General features: G+C 36.7%; 1 protein-coding gene across 6 annotated transcripts in view; it reads left to right on the top strand.

The window, feature by feature from the left end:
* COL19A1 (collagen type XIX alpha 1 chain) overlaps nucleotides 1-19079 on the top strand; it is a 195941-nt gene that overhangs the window by 30545 nt on the left and 146317 nt on the right. For all 6 annotated transcript variants that reach the window (XM_021391914.1, XM_021391915.1, XM_021391916.1 and 3 more), the window contains exons 5-9: nucleotides 6108-6231; nucleotides 6623-6898; nucleotides 8503-8583; nucleotides 10288-10413; nucleotides 10923-10985. In XM_021391914.1, the coding sequence (XP_021247589.1) occupies nucleotides 6108-6231; nucleotides 6623-6898; nucleotides 8503-8583; nucleotides 10288-10413; nucleotides 10923-10985 (670 nt within the window). The remainder of the gene's footprint in view (nucleotides 1-6107; nucleotides 6232-6622; nucleotides 6899-8502; nucleotides 8584-10287; nucleotides 10414-10922; nucleotides 10986-19079) is intronic.

Here is a 19079-nt window from a genome sequence, read left to right as displayed (position 1 = left end):
GATGGTGCTGTGACGTCGCTGTGTATTCATTAACATTCTGGATGTATATGCCTGATGCTTCAGTCTGTGGAATATGAAGATAAACCTGGCTACCTGAATTTATAACATATCTACAGTCTTGTATTATTAGTAACTTTCCTTCTTGTTTTTTTTTTGCCTCCCCAGTCTGGCAGCTGGGTTGTCTGTAAGTTACAGTACACCTCAATCCAGAAAGCTAGGGTGGTAGAAATTCAGTTCATGAATTCAGTTCATGTGCTGTAATTCCTGCAATTGTTTTCAGCAATTTCCACCAAGGGTGTGCTTTGCTTTGAGAACAGAGTGCTCCATTCATCAACTTTCCTTTTTTTATTACATACTACTGACAATGCAAACAGAGAGAGAAATCAAAACTGTCTAAATTCCACCCAACATATAATTTAGTCAGACTTCAGGCGCCTGAGTCTCAGGGAATTATTCAAAATGTCTGTTCTGAAGCACCACCTAACCCCTGGTGGCACCTAAAATGAATCATTTGGGGACAAAATTTTCCTAGGACATAAGCTCCAGCAAAGCTCAGAAGCACCATGGCTGAAGCTCCCACCCAAATTTCATTTCAGCTTGGAAGTGCATAGAGATGCCTTGAGTCTGCCTGTAATCCCAGAGGTGCCTAAGCCATTGTCTATGCTTAAACTGTACATAATGAACTTGGACAGCACTGAATTCAGCACAAGTCCCAGTAGTCATGATCAGCTTCAGTGTAGAAGAAGGAAAGAATGTCCATTAAGCAGTCTTGAAGTTTAAAGTAGTCCAGATCATCCAGGAATAATACCTGGTTTGGGCTGTCCTAAGATGAAGCAGCCCAATAGGAATGGGGGAACTTGATTCACATCTCAGTGTTAAGGATATTTCCTGGGAAATTTTTTCTCCCAAGTCTGAAGTATCACGCATATACTTCAAACACCTTAGTGCAAAAAACCCTGTGAGCATCCCCTGGATTAGAGATCATATCTACGTGTTTGTTTTAAGCTGTAAATTCTCTTTTGCCCTCTTCTTCATAGATTAATTTAGATATTTGCTAATTACTACTCATGTTTCTGCAATGTTGGAGCTTTCTTAAGACCTGTTATTTCCCTTACTGCTTTTGGCTTAGATAACAGGGAGTGCTAACCTAAGTTAATGGTCTCTATATTTGTGCTTTACATCTGTAGACTCTGAGGTGAATTTGGTTCAGGTTTCTTTCACCCTTATTCTCTCTCCTTTTTTCTATTGCTCTTTTCCCTGTGCCACATAGAAAGAGTAAATACTCTGAGGAAGTACTTATTCATCTGTGGACATGTGGAACAACTTGATTTTGTCTTTTTCATTAATGTTTAATGCTACTTCTTTATCGTTTTCACCCTGCATGTGATGCCTCATTAGTTTTTCATGGCAACCCTTTTTAAATGTTGACAGATGCAGGCAGGTGAAATGGTATATTAAACATTCAAAGACCGAAGTTCAAGTTCATCTGAGATTTTTTTTTTTGCTTTTCTCATGTTCAAATAAGAGGTTTTATACTGATGTTTCTATTCCAGCTTTTTTTTCCTGCTATCAGTTGTCATTTTATATTTATTGTTTAGAACATATACATTCTGTGTGTATTTCTGACAAGTTTGTAACAGGGCTTTACAGGGTAGAAGGTATAATGGGAGCAATACTGAAATTTTCCTATACTATCTTCCTTATCATCTGTACCTAAGTAATTTCAAGGCTAGATGCATGATTTTTGTTTTATTACATTCGATTCATGTCATTCAAGGAATAAGGGCTTAGAGGAAATTGTATATAGTAGTAGATATCATGTTTGTTTTCTAAGTGTTTTACTGTTTTTTTTTTTTTTTTTTTTTGCTTGTTTGTTTTTACATTATAGCATTCACTATCTGACTGTAGGGTTGAATGTAAAGCACATATTTTAAAGCATCTTTTAATGACTTTGGTAAGCAAGGACTGTTCACATCGTGAAACAATGAGAATACTAATTGGATAATAAAGATATTATTTCTATTCAGAGTCGTCTTCAGTATACAGTAGTTCTATATAAAATTTGTGGTATTTAGCATTATGCTGTGCGGGTAACTGTAAAGCATGGTCTTAGACTGTCTTCCATGCCAAGAGTGGTTGTATTCTGTGTTTGTTTGTTTCTGATGTATCGTATACCAACAGTATAGGTTTATTTAACAGTATTGATTTGCTATTTGTTTACATCACTGCTAACCATGCTGTGATCATTTCCTTTAGCAATCTAAAATTCTTTGCCACATTTCACAGATTCTAAATTGAAAATGGTAGGTGCATAGATGGCAATGCTGCCATTCGGAAAGATCTCGGCAAACTGGAAATAAGCTAGTGGAGACCTCATGAAGTTCAGCAAAAGCAAGGACTCTCTCCATAGGACATTACATGCTGGATTAATGCCTGCTCAGATAGGAGCCTGATAGAGCAGGAGCTGTAAACTGTGCTGAGTGCCCTTGTGGTGAAAAGGCTGACTATATTTTCAGCTATCCTAGCAAGATAGGATCATAGAATCATTAAGGTTGGATAAGACCTCTAAGATCAAGTCCAACCATCAACCCATCACCGCCATGCCTACTAAAACCTAAGTGCAGTATCTACACATTTCTTGAGCACCTCCAGGGTGGTGACTCCACCATTTCTCTGGGCAGCCTGTTCCAATGCATTATCAGTCTTTTGGAGAAAAATTTTTTCCTAATATCCAACCTGAACCTTCCCTGGTGCAACTTGTGGCCATCCTTTCCGTAGTTACCTGGGAGGTTGACCCCTTTCTCGACGCAACCTCCTTTCAGGTAATTGTAGAGAGATATAAAGTCTCCCCTGAGCTTCCTCTTCTCCAGACTAAGCAATTCCAGTTTCTTCAGCTGCTTCTCTTAAGACTTGTGCTCCATACCCTTTACCGGCTTCATTGCCAATCAGTGAACACGCCCCAGGGCCTCAAAGTCTTTCTTGGAGTGAGGGACCCAAAACTGAATACAGTACTCATGGTGTGGCCTCAACAGTACTGGGGGATGGTATCTTCCCTAGTTCTGCTGGCTACACTATTTCTGATGCAAGCCAGGATGCCATTGGCCTTTCTGGCCATCTGGGTGCACTGCTGGCTCATGTTCAGCCAGCTGTCGATTAACATCCCCAGATTAGGTCTGGTAGGTCAGGAAAAGAGATCACTGTCACTTGTGATACTGCATCTGAAGTTTGGTGTCCAATTTAGTGCTTCCCAGGAGAGGAAAGCAGAGAAGAGCTCACTGGAGGCCCAAGATTGTTGCAGGGCTGGAACCCATGGCATGTGAGGAGAGGCCAGGGGAGCTGGGAGATGGCCTTGTCCTGCCTGGGGGAGAGGAGCCTCAGGAAAGACCTCATTGTTCCCTATATCTATGTTGTGGAGAGGTCAGAAACAGACTCCTGTCAAAGTTTCCCACTGAAAAGTCAAGAGGCAATTCACACATGTTATAGTCAGTGAAATTCCAACTAGCTGTTGGTTAAAATAAGATAAATTCCCTGTGTGTATGGCCAGGCACTGGAACAAGTTTCCTAGAGGTTTTGTAGAATAGTCTATATCCATGGAAACTTCAAAAGCTCATCTGGACAGAGCTCATAGTAACTAGAGCAAATTTTCAAGTGCCGTGCTTGGAGCAGGTGACTGGATCTGTTGGCCTCCAGAGCTACTAAATTATTTAGTTAATCTATCTAAATTAATCCTTGGTCTATTTCTACTTATTTCTTACCTTCTTCAGTTGACTTCACTGAAATTAGTGTTGTGCCACTGGGAATTAATTTAACCTTTTGTGTTTTTCTCATTTTTCCCACAGCAATTTTCTCTATCAGCTCAATGGTGAATCAACTCCTACTCTCTTTAATAGTGCTGACTTATACCTGAGAACTTTTCTGTTTCCAAATGGTCTGATAAAAATTTAAGATAGATTATTTTGTATGATTTGCACTCACGCAGAGCATTTTCTGAGAATATTCTGAAAGAAACAGAATTTTAGAAGACAGTACTATTATTTTTTTAGATAACACTTTTAAGTGTCAGAGAGGCTTACAGTAATAAGAGACAATGGAAAAGTGTGCTCCATATTTACTAGAATACCTAGCATGTCCAGAAATTACTTCCGTCTGTTTTGTAGGCGTGTCATACCAATCGTGGTTTCTCCTCCTTTCATTTGATGAAGACTTCTGATCATTTTCCTCCCACAGTTGTTTGCCCTTTGCCCATTAATATGAACTCCCACATGTCACCTAATAAGGAACTTAACTGGGAATGCTAATTGTTTTTGGAGAGCTAAACAGATGTTCCTACAGCCAGATGTCCTGTCTAGATTACAGCTGTAAACCTGAGCTCCCATATCCTCAGCTTGCCCAGGCTGTGGTAAACCATTGGGCCAAGCCTACACCCAGATAGTTTACTGAGATGCACTTGTGTTTCAGTAATGTTCAATGCAAGTATATTTTGTAAGAAATCACACATATTCATTATGCCATAATGAAAGTACAGAGTAGGATGAAATCTAGATTTAAGTACTGCAAATCCTGTTCACTTCTGCCTTGGTTTTTGACAATGAAACATCTGTAACTGTGCAACAATGCATATGGGTCTGCTGACAATGTGGGAGAGCAGCCAGTTTGGTCCTGGGATCAAAACAGGAATCAGGTGATGGAAATATGCCAAAGAAATATGTTTCCAGGATAAGGGACTTTAAAGAGGTGTTAGTCCATAAAGAAGCTCTTTGGGAGGATTTAGAGCAGGCTTCTCTTGACAGAAGGCATTTTTCCTGAGATCCTAAGTGAACTGAAATGCCCTGCCTTGCAGGGGGAGGAGTGCAGTTATTGTCTTGTCATCCGGTGCTTTCCTCTTTCCTTTTATCTTTTTTAAAATAAATCCTCAATAGCACGTTACTGTGTAATTATAGTACTATTTGTAGCTTTATTTGTTTGAAATGATCAGGGGATGAAATCCAGAGTAAATTTTTCTTCTGAGTGGGGCCCTCAAGTTTCCTCCATTCTGATCCATGGCATACCTTTTGCAGTGTTTGGGCAACGTAGAGTGTTGCTGTTCAGCAAACAGCATTGTTCCAGATGCAAAAAACTCAATATTAACACTTCCGGTATTTGTGTCTATAGTCTTGATTTGTTTCACCTCAGTTTTAGAAAATAATCAGGACAAACAAAACAAAAATTGATGACACCATCCTAATTCGTTTTTTTCAGAATTAATATATTTTTAATAATTACCAATCTATAGAGCTGAGATACAGGCTGATTTCAGTAACATTTTTTTGAAATACAAACTTTTCCAAAAGTTTATAGAAGTGGTGTTCTGCCATGTTCTGTGATGTTGGTAGCAAGTCAGGCATGTTTTTAGAGGCATATCTTAAGTAAAAAAGGGATAATGAAATTGAGCATAGTGAGACATTCATTCAGAAATATGTTCCTTATTTTTGGTCAAGTCTGCTGAAGCCCAGTTGTTCTAGTATTCAAAACATCCAAGTCATTGATAGTGGAGGTCACTGAATCTAATCTGCTGCTCAAAGCAAAACCAACAAGTTAGAATATAGTATTATGTTTATTATGAGCCATCTCCTGCTGAGTTTCAAAAGCATCCAAGGATGGAGGTTATGCCACAAATCCTTCACAAATTATTCCACAAATTCTCTGGGAAACTTATTCCAGTGTACCAAAAAAAAAATTTTGGAAAAGTAGCGTTTTAAAGTATGTTAATGTATGGCACTGATTTTGCAGCAGTTGTTCTAAGATATCTATTTATAGTAGCAAAACAAAAAGAGAAATTATTTGATAAATTTTTAGCCATTCTTTTAAATAGATTGAATTGTATTTTTGAGCATGAGGAAGTAAGAGGAGACGTTTCTAAATGGTGAAGCCAGTGAAATTCTTTGAGTGATAGTGAGCACTGATTTCACCAGGTATTACTTTCATTCATTCCTCTTAAAGAATGCTTATAGGTACAAAAGAATAATGAAGATTCTTTTTTTTTCCTTTTTTTCCCTTTTTCTCCTTTTTCTCCTTTTTTTCCCCCTTTTTTTCCCTTTTTTTTCCCCTTTTTTTTCTTTCTGTTGCAGGCAAGTATTCCCAAATGGGCTTCCTGAAGAATACTCTCTAGTTGCTACATTCCGGATACGGCGAAATACCAAGAAAGAGCGTTGGTATATATGGCAAATCTTAAATCAGCATGATACTCCTGAGGTTAGAGTTGTCTTTGATTTATTTATCCTTTAGTTAGTTTTTGTAGGTTTTTTTCCATGTAATATGGTAAATATAACTTACTAGATGTTCTACAATTGAATTTAGCTACAGTTTACACAGAATAGACAGACTACTCTGAAATAGTTGATGATTTATTGTAGGAATGACAAAAATTTGAGGAAATTTATTCAGTTAAGACTGCAAACTGGGGTAGAAGGCATGCTTGATTTATAGCTGATGTATTTTTACAAAGTTGCATAAAAGAAAGCTTCATATTTCCTGCTCAATCTGTTTAATAGAAGTATTTTTATTATATATACCTTATATATGTGTTTAACTCTTACATTCTAACTTTTAAATTACCATTTCTTCTATTTCATTTTGCTTTCAGATCTCTGTCCTTCTGGATGGTTCAAAAAAGGTTGTGGAGTATATGACCAAATCTGCTCAGGGGAATATACTACACTACACTTTTAAGAGTCGAGAAATTTATCCATTGTTCGATCGGCAGTGGCATAAACTTGGTATTAGCGTGCAGTCAGGGATCATTTCCCTCTATTTGGATTGTAATTTAATTGAGAGAAAGCAGACTGATGAAAAATTCACCATTGACTTTCAGGGAAGGACTCTGATTGCTTCTCGCGCTGCAGATGATAAGCCTGTGGATGTGAGTGTATGAAAGAAAAACTCAAAAACATCAAGTCATGTTTTAGCCATACTTTTACTGAAGCAATCATGAAGAATTATATGGAGGGATAAGGGTTCAAAACAGGTTATTAATTTTCAGTAGGAATTCTTAATTTACCTAAATTAGATAGTATCTGCTAAGACAAACGTCCTGAGGAAGTGGCTGAAGGTGCATTTCCTGCAGCCTTTGCTACAAGTAACTGGCTGCAGGTGCAGCTGGCAGTTGTAAAGTAGTCCCTTTCCTCCACCTCTTCCTATCAAAAGACAGTAGACGAGATCTGCAGAATGAAATGCAAATGCAAGGAAAGTAAGTTGTTACAGGGCATTCCTGAAGAAAGCAAGCTGTTGCCTCATCTGCAGATAACTGGGGCAATGTAGAATTACAAGAGCCAGTCCCTTAATACTATGGGCTTTGTTCTGTTCCATAAATATTCTCCTGCTCCCTCAGAGCAAGCCATTGGAAAGTTCCAGGAAATGACAGTTTGTTTGAAGTATAGTGACATCTCATTACCAGGATTCAAGCATCTGGCTTGAAATTTATAGTGGCCATCTGAATGTTTCAGTTATATTATGCACATTATAGAGCTTGAGATGGAAACAGTACATTGCAACTACAAACTAGCATTGTAAGAGTAATCAGTTCTGTGAGGTACTGACCACTTTGATCTGGACTCATCAGAGCTCTTATTTTGTGAGGCCAAGCTCATACTACGTTTTATTTTGTAAAATTGAGTTGGAATTTTTTCAAGTGTACCCACCTTCCCCTTATTTCCAAGTAGCATGGAGGAAAAGAAACAAATGCTTTTTAGCTTGTTGTTTAATGGCAGAGGCTGGATAATCCCAAGTAAAAGTTGGCAGTTGAGTTTTCCACACTTGTTGAAAAAATATTGTGGGTGTAAAGCTGATGAAAACAGCAAAGCAAATCCTGCACTAATAGTCATTCTTCTCAGTGTCAAGTGCAAGGAACAAAATAAGGGAATTGCAGAAGGAGGCATATCATAGCAAAACTATTCTCTGACATTAGGCTTTTCCTAGATTTTCCTATGGATGACTAAGTTGGTGCAGTCTCTGATGTTTACAGACTTATGTAAAAGCTGGACAGTGCAAGATTAACCAGTTAAAATTAGACACTGTTCATCCATTGTGAATCTGTAAAACAGAAATCTTGCACTCAGAATTTTTTCTTCTTAGGGTGGTTTGGTGGCAAGGTCTGTCCAAAGTGATGGAAGTTATATAGGATGTAGAACTTGTCAAACCTTTGCATTATATTCCTGAAAAGAACATATGCAGAGAATGTCCGGTGGGGTAAAATGCCCATGTAGTCATAGTAAGAGCAGCACAAAGGGTTGCGATTTACATGAAGAAAAATGAAATCTAAAGTGTGTTTCAGCTGAAAGTAAGAGCATGTATAATTTGCCTCTTAAGTGAGGAATTAAGCATTTGTTGTGAGGTTTTTCAGTTTCTGAAGTATTTCAGAAATATGCAGTTTCAGAGAGAAAGTTTTTTATGCAAATATTTGGAAATACATGCCATAATACATTTTTTATATTGCATATTAATGTCTTCTCTTGCATTTATTAATAGATTGAACTTCACCGCATAACAGTTTATTGTAATCCAAAAGTTGCAACAGAAGATACGTGTTGTGAAATATCTGCAGACCTGGTAAGTTATTTGTTAAAGTAAAAATGGTATTACAAAAATAAATATTTCATTTATTCTTTCTAAAGAGTTACAAAGAAATTCCAGTGGAAGTGTCCAATTCAAGTGTTCAACCTCTGAAAATGAATCCTGTATCTGGAGTCGTGGTGCATTGTTTCTTGTTACCGAAACAAATGATTTAGTGGAACTTAAGTAAAAGGCACTAGATGCTGCTAGTGCTTTTTAAATGCCTATCTTAACATTGATTAGTGTTTAATTAGTAATTAAGGAAGTCTCAGAGAGCAGGAAACAAATTCACTGCCATCACCTTCACTTAGCAGAGGCCATTTTAATAACTATTGTATCTGCTCTAGCATTATAACTAGAAAACAAAGAAAGCCCATGAAGGACTCTGAGTGACAGGGGAAGAGAAGAAAAAATAGGAGACTGTTAAGGGCATACCCCTTATTTCAATATAATAACATGGAAAAATGGATGTTTTGTGATTGTCAAAGGCTTTCTTCATTATAGTGCACATGTTGAGATGTGTATATTGTTTTACGTAATGGAGGACATTCATTTAGTCTATAGAAATGCTAGAAGTTATATATGTGGTTGTTTTGCTAAATTAAGCCCATTTGGAAGGGAAAAGAAAGAAAAGCAAATCTCTCGGGGGAAAAAAAAAACATGACATCAAACAGGCTAAAATATTGGTTTGTTAGTTATGAACAGTCTCTAAGAGAAGGCTTCTCTGAGACCACAAGCATCACAGTTGTCAGTCACTGAGAATACTTTGTGGGATCTGACAACTGATTGGTGATCAGAAGAATAAAAGAGACTGAATCTAAATTATCAAGGGATATCTCAATTTTAAATAATAACTTCTTGTTCAAATATATTTCAAAATATATTCCTCATCATAGCACAGGCTTTCTTTTGAATATATAAGCTCATGGCTAATTGAAACAAATGAATTTTTTTCTGTAAATTTCACTTTGTGCATGTAAAAAAAAGAATTGCTGTTATGACACAGTAACAGACAAAAAAAAATAAATCCTAACTATACATGAACACAAAAAGGTCAAGGATAGGCTTTATTGATAGCATCCTAAATGCTCTTTCAGCTAAGAAGATAAAAGCACTCTGTTTCATTTGCATGTCTTACGTTGAAAGTATGAAAATAATGGAGTACTTGTTAATGACTTTCATACTGAATTCAGTATCACATTTTTTAAATTCTTTTTCATTACCTCCCTTACCAATTGTAAGAGCCAAATTTTCAGTAATTTAGGGAAAGGAATTATTCCTTAATCACAAATTTCGACACTAAGAAGTAAGTCATGTCAGAATTTCTTTGACAAGAAGGTTTGCAGGAGACTTTATCTTACCTTAATGAGAGCCTCTGAATTTACTTTTTTTTTTCCCCTCATCTATTGCTTTCATTTTTCATAGTTCCTGGAGGTTTTCTTCCTATGTCTGGCTCTTTAGGAAGAAAGAGTTGGGACAGTCAGTTCTGTTTTAATCAGTACCGTTTTCGGTACAGAAGTATCATAATGGCTAGACTTCATTTAGCTACAGCTTTTTCCTTTGTTTGGCAGTTCTGGCTTTTCCATAGTGTGGTATGTGCAGTAATACTAAAAGAGAAAGCAACTTAAAATAGCGCTTAGATGGCATTTATCTATTAACAAAAGTGGACCAAAAATCAGAAAAGTCTCATTTTTACTTTAGTGCCCACATGAGGACAGATTACTTGCTACTACTTCATCACCTGTGTCTGTTCATGCCAGCAAAATATACACGCTTTCAGGAACACAGCAAGAATCTACAGACAGATGCCATTGCTTTCCAACTAAAGTATGTTCTCCTATTGCTTTTTAATTCATCATGCTGTTTAATTCTGCTAGGTATTTAAAAATAATAATTTTTAAAAAATTAAAAAGCACTTGTGTTTATTTTTGTAGTTATGAAAAATATGTTACAATCTTGTATTATTATAATGACCTTATGTTTGTATTTTACAGTTAAGAAACAGTATGTTTTAGATTTAATTCTAAAATTACAGTTTCAGAGGCTGTAAGATTTTGTATATTGAACACAAAAAGCAAGGATCAATAGTAAAAATTAGAATTAATATATTATCTTTAGGGTAAATTTAGTGTAAACATTTTTACTTCAGAATAGATTGCTTTCTAAGTACTGTGTGTTTTAAATCCTTCTCCTGAACATGGTGCTATATTTATTCTGACCCGTTTGTTTTGTTAGGCTTTTGTAATTCAAACGGAGTATTCAAACCAATTACATATTTTGGATCTGCTTCTTTGTTGATTACTTTTGTTTATTTTTTTGTTTCCTTTTAAAATCAGGGAGAAGCAGGATTACCAGGAGTAGCTGGTTTGCCCGGCCAGAAAGGGCATAAAGGTGAAAAGGTAAATAGTGATTGCATTCTGTATTTCTGTGGCTTTCTTTTTCTTTATTAGACAGAAACTTTGCAGATTTAATTACTCCTTAAAGGAATCTTTTTATAGAGGCTAAATCCTTCATCAGTTGGTGCCTGGTTCTGAGTGTGTCCTCTCTACCACGCAGACCAGACCTGTCCCACACGGAGGTCTGCTCCAACTCTTGAACTCAACGGAACTCAACACCCATGAAACAAACACACACAAAACACTGACAGTATATTTTCATCCTCTTACCCTTATCCAAACACAGAGAAGTCATGTATGTCGTTCACAAGGACTTCCCTATAGTATGTATGAATTTGTATAGCACTGACGATGGACAGAATCCTACGCAGTGGATTAATCATTTCAGTGATCAGTAAGAGGCTGAGAATTCACTAATATGACCTCAGCACTGAGTGTTCTTTGGCATCACTCTTTATCACTGAAACTATCTTAATTGTAAAGAGAGAGGAAGCTGATGTTGGCAAACTCTAGAACAGTCCAGCTGATACACCTTCCTAGGGCATATTCCTTATTTTTGCTCTGTAGCACTTACTGTGACATTCCTGTGCTATTTAACTTGAGGGTTTCCTAGTAATGAAAGTCAGTCTATCATATAGTTTTCCCTTTATACTCCATTGCCTAGAATTGTTTGGAATGTTCTGGATGGGAAAGGTCTAAAATGTGTTTTTATTGCACTAACAGAAGTGTTAGCTTGAATGAACTGCTGCAAGTCAGCAAGAAATACAAGAAATACCACAAGAGTGCTAATCTAGCAGTTAGGATGGAGTTGTCCTATCCACCATCCTGCATTACAGCACACTGTTTAATATTTGATCTGAAATAACTTGTGAAGACATCCAGCACTGTTCCTAGGGCTGCAGTACTTGTCTGAAACCGGTCCAGTTCAGAAAAGGCTTATCTACACAGTCACAGTTGAGTAAATTCCTTCATAGTGTCTTCCCAGCTCCTTCTCTCCCCTCTAGTATACATTTCAGTTTTGATACTACCTGTATGTTTGAAGAAAGCTCCAGTATGTTTCTGTAGCCTAGCTGAGCCTAGAAGGACTGTTGATAGCCTCTAAACTTAAGCACAAATTTTTGCTGATCCTAGGTCTGTGTATGTAGCACAATTATGTTAAAGCTAGCCAGTGTGGGTTACTAAACCCAGATTGCATTGATTTTAAAAGCAATGAAACCTTTCAACTTCTGTGCATCCATCACTGATAGCAAATTGCATTAGACTGTGTCTGACATAGTTGGTAAGTACAAAGTATGAATTATTTATAAACTGATATAAAACTGAAAACTGTTAAGTGTGAGATTCATGAAAAATAAACCTTTCAAGATTTAAACAAATAGATGTGGGTGGCTTTTTTTGTTTGTTTATTTTTGTTTTTTTTTCTTCCAGTGGATTACCACCTGTACATTCAAATTAGATCAGTTTATCACCAGGCACTCAGATATTTCACAGAATCTTCAGAGCCTGAGTGGGATTATGTGCATCCAGCAACTTAGCCTAATGATAGTAAATTGATGTTTTTGACCAACAGAATCACCAGATTATAGTCAGAAGTAGTACAGCAAGCAGCTGAAAAGCTGCTTATTTTTAACTTGCCTTATAACTGACCAGTACTTTTTACTTCCTAGCCTTAGTGCATTTTTTTCTTTTGAGGAGGGCTGTGTTGGAGAGCAGATTTGCCAGCATGGAGGAGCTGTAAGAAAGAAATTACTATTCTAGGGCTGTTCCATCATCCAGTAACTCCCACATAGATAATGTCTGTCCACAGGTCCACTGGGGGATCTTAAACTGAAGAGGCATTTGCAGATTAAACAAAACATCTCCTATCTTCCTTTTTGAAATAAGTCTTGCCTCTTGTTTTGTAGTGTCAACTCTCTTGATGGCTTCAAAGCTTGGATGCATGGATGGTTCGGTTTCTCGTTTGTCTGTGGTTTCTGAAGTCCAACATTTCACACACTATTCTATCAAAATACAGTCAACGTTAAGACATATCTGTAGTGTATTGAGTCGCATTGCTTGTATGATTAAAGGGATGGTCTCACTGTTGACTTTTGAGAGCAAATGAATAGTACTTACCATAATGCAACTGAATACCTTGTTCCCTAAGGCTTTAGCACCATTATTTTTTTGCTTTTGCATTTGTGCAAGTTTTCAGTAACACCCTTGATGGTGGCATCAATAGTTAGAGATGGACAGGTAATACTATAGATTTTTCCAAACATTCAGGATGCATTGTAATGTACGGGAGAGTAACAGGTTGTACTTAGATGTTTTGTACTGTATAAGGTAGCTTACTGAGGATTTTGATGGCCAGGCCAGTTGGAAAGCAGAAGGGATTTCTCTAAGTTTTCTGGTAGTGCTTCAGTCCTTGCTTTTCACTTTCCTTTTTCTGCTTCTAGATCATATTATTAACATCCAGTCAACTATATTTAAATGTCCTTGTTGTAACAGCATCCAAGTAAGAACAAGTTACTAGTCCATTGATGGAATTTCTTGATCAGCTCAGCATTTCTTGCTCTTTTATTTTATTTCATTCCTATTTCCCACACACCATCATTAAAAGTATGACTGAATTTACATGTTTTTTTGCTGTGATGGGATCTGTAAGCAAGTTTCTACAGACTCAAATTGGTGTTAGGCTATATTCGAGCCTTACCTCAGATTGCTCTTCTCTTCGGTCTACCATAATTGTTCCTTCACATCACTGTTTGCCTGTTTGGGATTATCTAGGTTATCACCAGGACAAAGCATGCTACCTGATAAGCCACATTTAGGCATTTTGAATTTAATTATTATCCTACTTCATTCCCATACACTTAAAAAAAAAAAAAATTGTCTTAATACTTCTGAACAGGTCAGAGACAAAAGCTGAAGCATATTGTGGATCCAAAAGGCCAATGTGCCATTTATTCACTAGAATAGGCATTTATGCAAATAGTTATGCACCTCTAGCAAGATGTCCAATCTACTTATAGGAGTATCACTGATCAAAATTATTCTACTTATTTAAAAGACTGTCCAATTTGCCCCTCACTATATATTATGGCTTCATTCTGGCTAATCTATTGGTTGACAACCATGCCCACAACAAAGGGGTTAGAACTAGATGGTCTTTAAGGTCCCTTCCAACCCAAGACATTCCATGATTCTATGACTCTATGAATCATTGAGCCATCATGAGGACAGTTCTTCACTCAACTGTACAAATATTCCCATTGGCTTTGAAAAGGTGCTTCTGAGGTGGAGGAACTGCTCTATTCAAAGACTGTCTTCCCTGCCAAAAGAGCAGACTGTTTGGTCCCATACCACTTATTTTGTTTTTGTTTTTGTTTTTAAAAAGAAAAGAACAACAACAAAAAAAAACCCTTAAAGGAAGTAGAGTAGTTCCTCTCCCTTTTATTTCCTGTGCAAGCTTGAATTTAGCAATGTTTGCTCTACTGGACTTTACTTGCCTAGAGATCTGTATTTCCTAGCTATCAGTAGCAGGGTACAACCTCCTGATCTTTAATGTCTGAGTAATTAAGACTTAGAAAGTCACCAGTGCAAGCTTCGCTGTTTATTTGTGTAAGCCTTTAAAACACACATTTCAGACTGCCTAAAAGCTTTTTCCTTCAGGTGAAAACTGAGAGGCAGTGCTTGTCAAGTGTACAACTTATGTTATCCTTGAACGGTATTCTGTATTACTCTCATGGTGGCTTAATTCTTGGGTATTTCACACATTTTAAGTGCTTAAAAGTCAGATGGAACTATCTTGTGATTTAATACATTTTGATATATGTTTCGTAGAGGTAGGCTTCCACTGCTGCTGAGCCAAGTAAGAAATGAACCATATTTTCTGTTCATTTTTTTCTGCTACTGTTGCACAGTGTATAGCTACCTAAAAATATATTAATTGCTAGTGAAAGTCACTTAATCATGATGTCAAGGCTCTGTTTTGTCCTCCATATGGAGAAAATCTTCAGAAAGGTGGAATATGGATGGCAGTAATTGAAATAATTACATAGAATATGCAGACCATTTTTCTCTGTTGAGGAGGCTATGGAATTAATTGTACAGTAAGTAATCTTTGCCTCCAGCCCCAGAAGATTTTAAATAGAAATGCAAAGAGAATTAAAAATTTTGATTATAATAATAACCCATTCCAAGCTGTGTTAATAGGTCATTGGTTAATGCTGTAAGTACAGTAGGGAGCAAAAAAATCAGAGGCAGAGTGCTTTCAAACATTGAAGTGCCTATTGATGCACACATATTGCTGTTGAAGTGCAGTTCATTAATTTGTATTTTAATTAAAGAAAAAGATGTTTAAAATGCTATTTTGGGCTTGATAGAAATAGATTTATGCACTAAATTTATGCATAAGAAAATATTGGTAATAGAATGATTAGGAAAATGAACTTCTGGAGAACAAATAAGGTGTCTGACTGCTCTTGCTGCCTGTTATCTTCACTAGTTTTCCTTTCTTCAGTCTATCCTTTCTCATAACCCAGGTTTATCTGTTTCCATCTAAGACATATCTATTGCATTACAGTCTTCAGGATACTTCATTTCTTGTCTGATTTTCATTGCAGAGGTTATTGATAGACTGAGGGACTTGGAGGCTGGAATGCAGGAAAAAGAAAAATTTGTTGGGCAAAATATGACTGGCTGTCAGTGATAACAAAACGATTTTCCCAAAGTCTGAGTACTTGGTAAATTTGAATCTTGTAATGGGCAGAAGAAAATACTAAACATCTACAGACAGTAGAATCTTTTGGCAGTCCTACTTAATGTTTTAACTGTCTAATAGTCCAAATTATCTAACTGATATGAAAAAAACAATTACTAATACAGTTTAAATTGTTTTCTTAGAAAAAGTCTTACATGTTCACCTCTTTTCTTTATTATTGTGTACATCATTCTAGTATTCATCTGAATCCTAACGATGGCAGTTCATGTCTTCCTCAAGAGAAGTGGAGAATGTGGTAATGAGTACTCAGCACTCTGAGGTGCCCAGGGAGTAGAGACCTGTTATCTTCTCCCCAGAGCTGAAGCTAAAGAAGAATAACAGCAGTCACTGGGCCCCATTGCAGGAGATAACCAGCAAAACAGGGCTCAAGCCTCGCTGCCAGGTCAGCGCACAGCTAGGAATTCCACTGAGGAATCTAGCTTCTACATGGGTGCCAGGGAAACACTAGAGTGATGCCACAGAAAGAAAACTTTCCCAGTTCATTCACAGAATCACTGAGGTTAGAAGGGACCTTTGGACATCACCTGGTCCAATAACTCTGCTCAAGCTACTCTTTGGGATAAGTTTTCTTCCTCATCTTTGTCAGCATCTCTGAATCTGAGTTGATTCTACACATCAACTAGAAGTTCCTAATGAGTTGATAGTTTCCAAGTTCCAGTACTTCTATAACAATTTACGATCATAAGAACTGTTTATCTGTCTTGCAACTAAATTTTAATACTTTCTATCTTATGTAATTTCTTACAGGGACTACCTTTGACATTAATTACACAGACGGCAGATGAAGTATAGAGGTTTCATTCTTTATGTTACACCCTTTGCCTTTCTCTTTATCACTTTTGGAAGTCACTGTCTACAGTACACTACCTACTGGTAACAACTCTCTTGAGTGTGCTGATATTTGTTTCTAGATAATAATAAATATTTTCTTACCTGGATATTTCTGATGCTACTGGCCTGCATTCTTTATGCAGAAATGAAATCCAGGAAAGCTAATTTTTCTTATCGAGTCTTACAAAACTTTGGCTAAGGAGTCTTTTGAGAACTGATATAGGCTCTTCATTTAATCTGAACTAATGTGTTCTTGTTGTTGACAAGAACAATACTGTAGCATTATGTGCTCTAGGCCACATTTGTGTCATTCTTTCTATTTTTTAAATGCATTTGCTTTTATTTTAGTATTAAAATCTCAACCTGGGAAGATCAGAACACTGCTGAGAATATTTTCCTCCTCTCAAAATTCCTTGTTTTCTAGATTCAGTATCAAAGTGTCATGTTAATCCCACTCCATATCACAATGTAAATGTATTTGAAATTATTTGGTCTCTTAAATTACAAATTTATGTGTTTAAATAAAATAATGTCTTAAAGCTTTTTGTTTTTTATTTGAAAAAGGGAAAGGACTGTAATTTGTTAACTAAATTGCCTCTGTAATTCTCTCTATTACTCCATTTGATTTTTTGCTGTCTTTGCTGTATAAAACTCTACAGCAGTAGTGTATGATAAAGGTACTGTATTTTGTGTTTGCTACTCGCATATGATTTTGAGTTCAGTGGGAGCATTGAATAATAGCTGAATGGCACAAAAATATAAAGGTCAAGTGCTTTTGAAATTCTGAATCACCAGTGTAATAAAATAATCACAATTTTAGTACCGCAGATGGCCTCAGATGTGCTGAATTGGTTCTACTTCAGATAGACAGCTGATTGGTATCATTGGAAAGGAGCATGTTTGCAATCATTTTTTAAGAATTTGGCTTGGCTTGGCTTTATGGAAAGCTGACAGAAACATTTGTGTGTGTGTTGGGCTGAGGCTGCTGAATTTCCACTGTCTGCTAGAGTTCACCAAAATAAACCCTGTCAAAAGTATAATAGCCATCCTATTGTTTGTAAGATGTTACATTCTAGAAAATGTGCTATGGCTTAAATATTTTATTCACTAAGTAACTTGTGCTCTGTTGAAAGAATTTTCAATGCTACTTTTAGCAGAAATTCTTAACAGTAGACTTACAGCTCACTGTACTACCCTTGAATATTAGTATGCTGAGCATACTTCATAATCTATAATACCAGCATTATACTATTAGTTTGCATGGCTACCAGCCTGTATTTCTGTTAATTTTGGTAGTTCTAAGCAAATGTAAGTTTTTATTCTTTCTTAATAGTTTAAGTACATAAACTTATAAAGCTTAATTGCAGCATGTTGGTATGCTCTTGCTAAGTCATAAAAAAAGATTTATTTAGGGATAGATGTAGACGTGGTAGTCTGGGACCCTGTTTTTAATTCTCATTTCTATACCTTCGGGATTTGTTATATGAGAGAGAAAATGATGCATGTTCACTTTTGTGAAGCACTTCAACATCTGCATTAGCAAAAGAAAAGTCTATTATGCAGAAACAGGCCAAAAGCACTTAGAAATGCATGTGCCCTTTTTTTTATTCTGTCATTCTGCTGTGGGAACTCTCTTGTTGGCAATACAAAATGCAGTGTGTGATCTTCAAACTCGTTGAACAAAAGCATGAAAAACTGGAGTGCAGTTATTAAAACCATGGTTATAAGTTAGAGGCATATCTTAATGATCTAATTTGCCATGGAAAATTATTGTCTTCAAGGCAAGGAATCCATTTGCACTTAATGAAATAGAAATGTAAACATAGCGTGGTTAGCTATAAAGCTAAAGGCTTCCAGTCATGTAGCAGGCTGTGTAATTTTTGCCTACACAGTATATAAAAATACACTATTGAATGTTCTGGTCTCTTAAAATACTTGCAAGTGGCTTAAGGGATCAGAGTGTGAATAGATAAGGCAGTCACTCTGTGGGTGATAAGCCAAGGTAACTAAGGAGCACTCCTGCCCCTAGCATGACTCACTACTAATATGAGAGCAACATACACATACGTCTTTTTCTACTTTTGAGCCAGAATAATTTAGCATACCTATATTAAAGACCACACCAATATTTGAAAAAAATAGGACATGAAAAATGGCTCATATGCTCCTCCATAACATGACTCTTCCTGATCAGTGGCTTCAAATCAGAGGCTGGAATGGTGCTCTGCACCAGGTGGAGCTCATGTCTGGTGGTCTGCTGAGCAGCTGCTATAAACAGAGAAGATTTGAGTCAGGCTGTGCAGAAGTAGTTTCTTTATGGTGGTTTCTGTGAATAGATTTTAGAAATTTAAAATGGAAGGCAAGGTATAGGTATGGTCAGAAGTAGCAACAATGGTTGTTGCATTAATACATTAGAGTATTACTGCATCCAGTTCTGGGGCTCCAACACAAGAATGACATGGAGCTATTGGAGCAGGTCCAGAGGAAGGCTGTGAAGATGA

Source organism: Numida meleagris, chromosome 3, assembly GCF_002078875.1.
Source record: "Numida meleagris isolate 19003 breed g44 Domestic line chromosome 3, NumMel1.0, whole genome shotgun sequence".
Taxonomy (NCBI): Eukaryota; Metazoa; Chordata; class Aves; order Galliformes; family Numididae; genus Numida; species Numida meleagris.
Note: the sequence above shows the minus strand (reverse complement) of the source record. Positions and strands in the feature narration are given on the sequence as shown.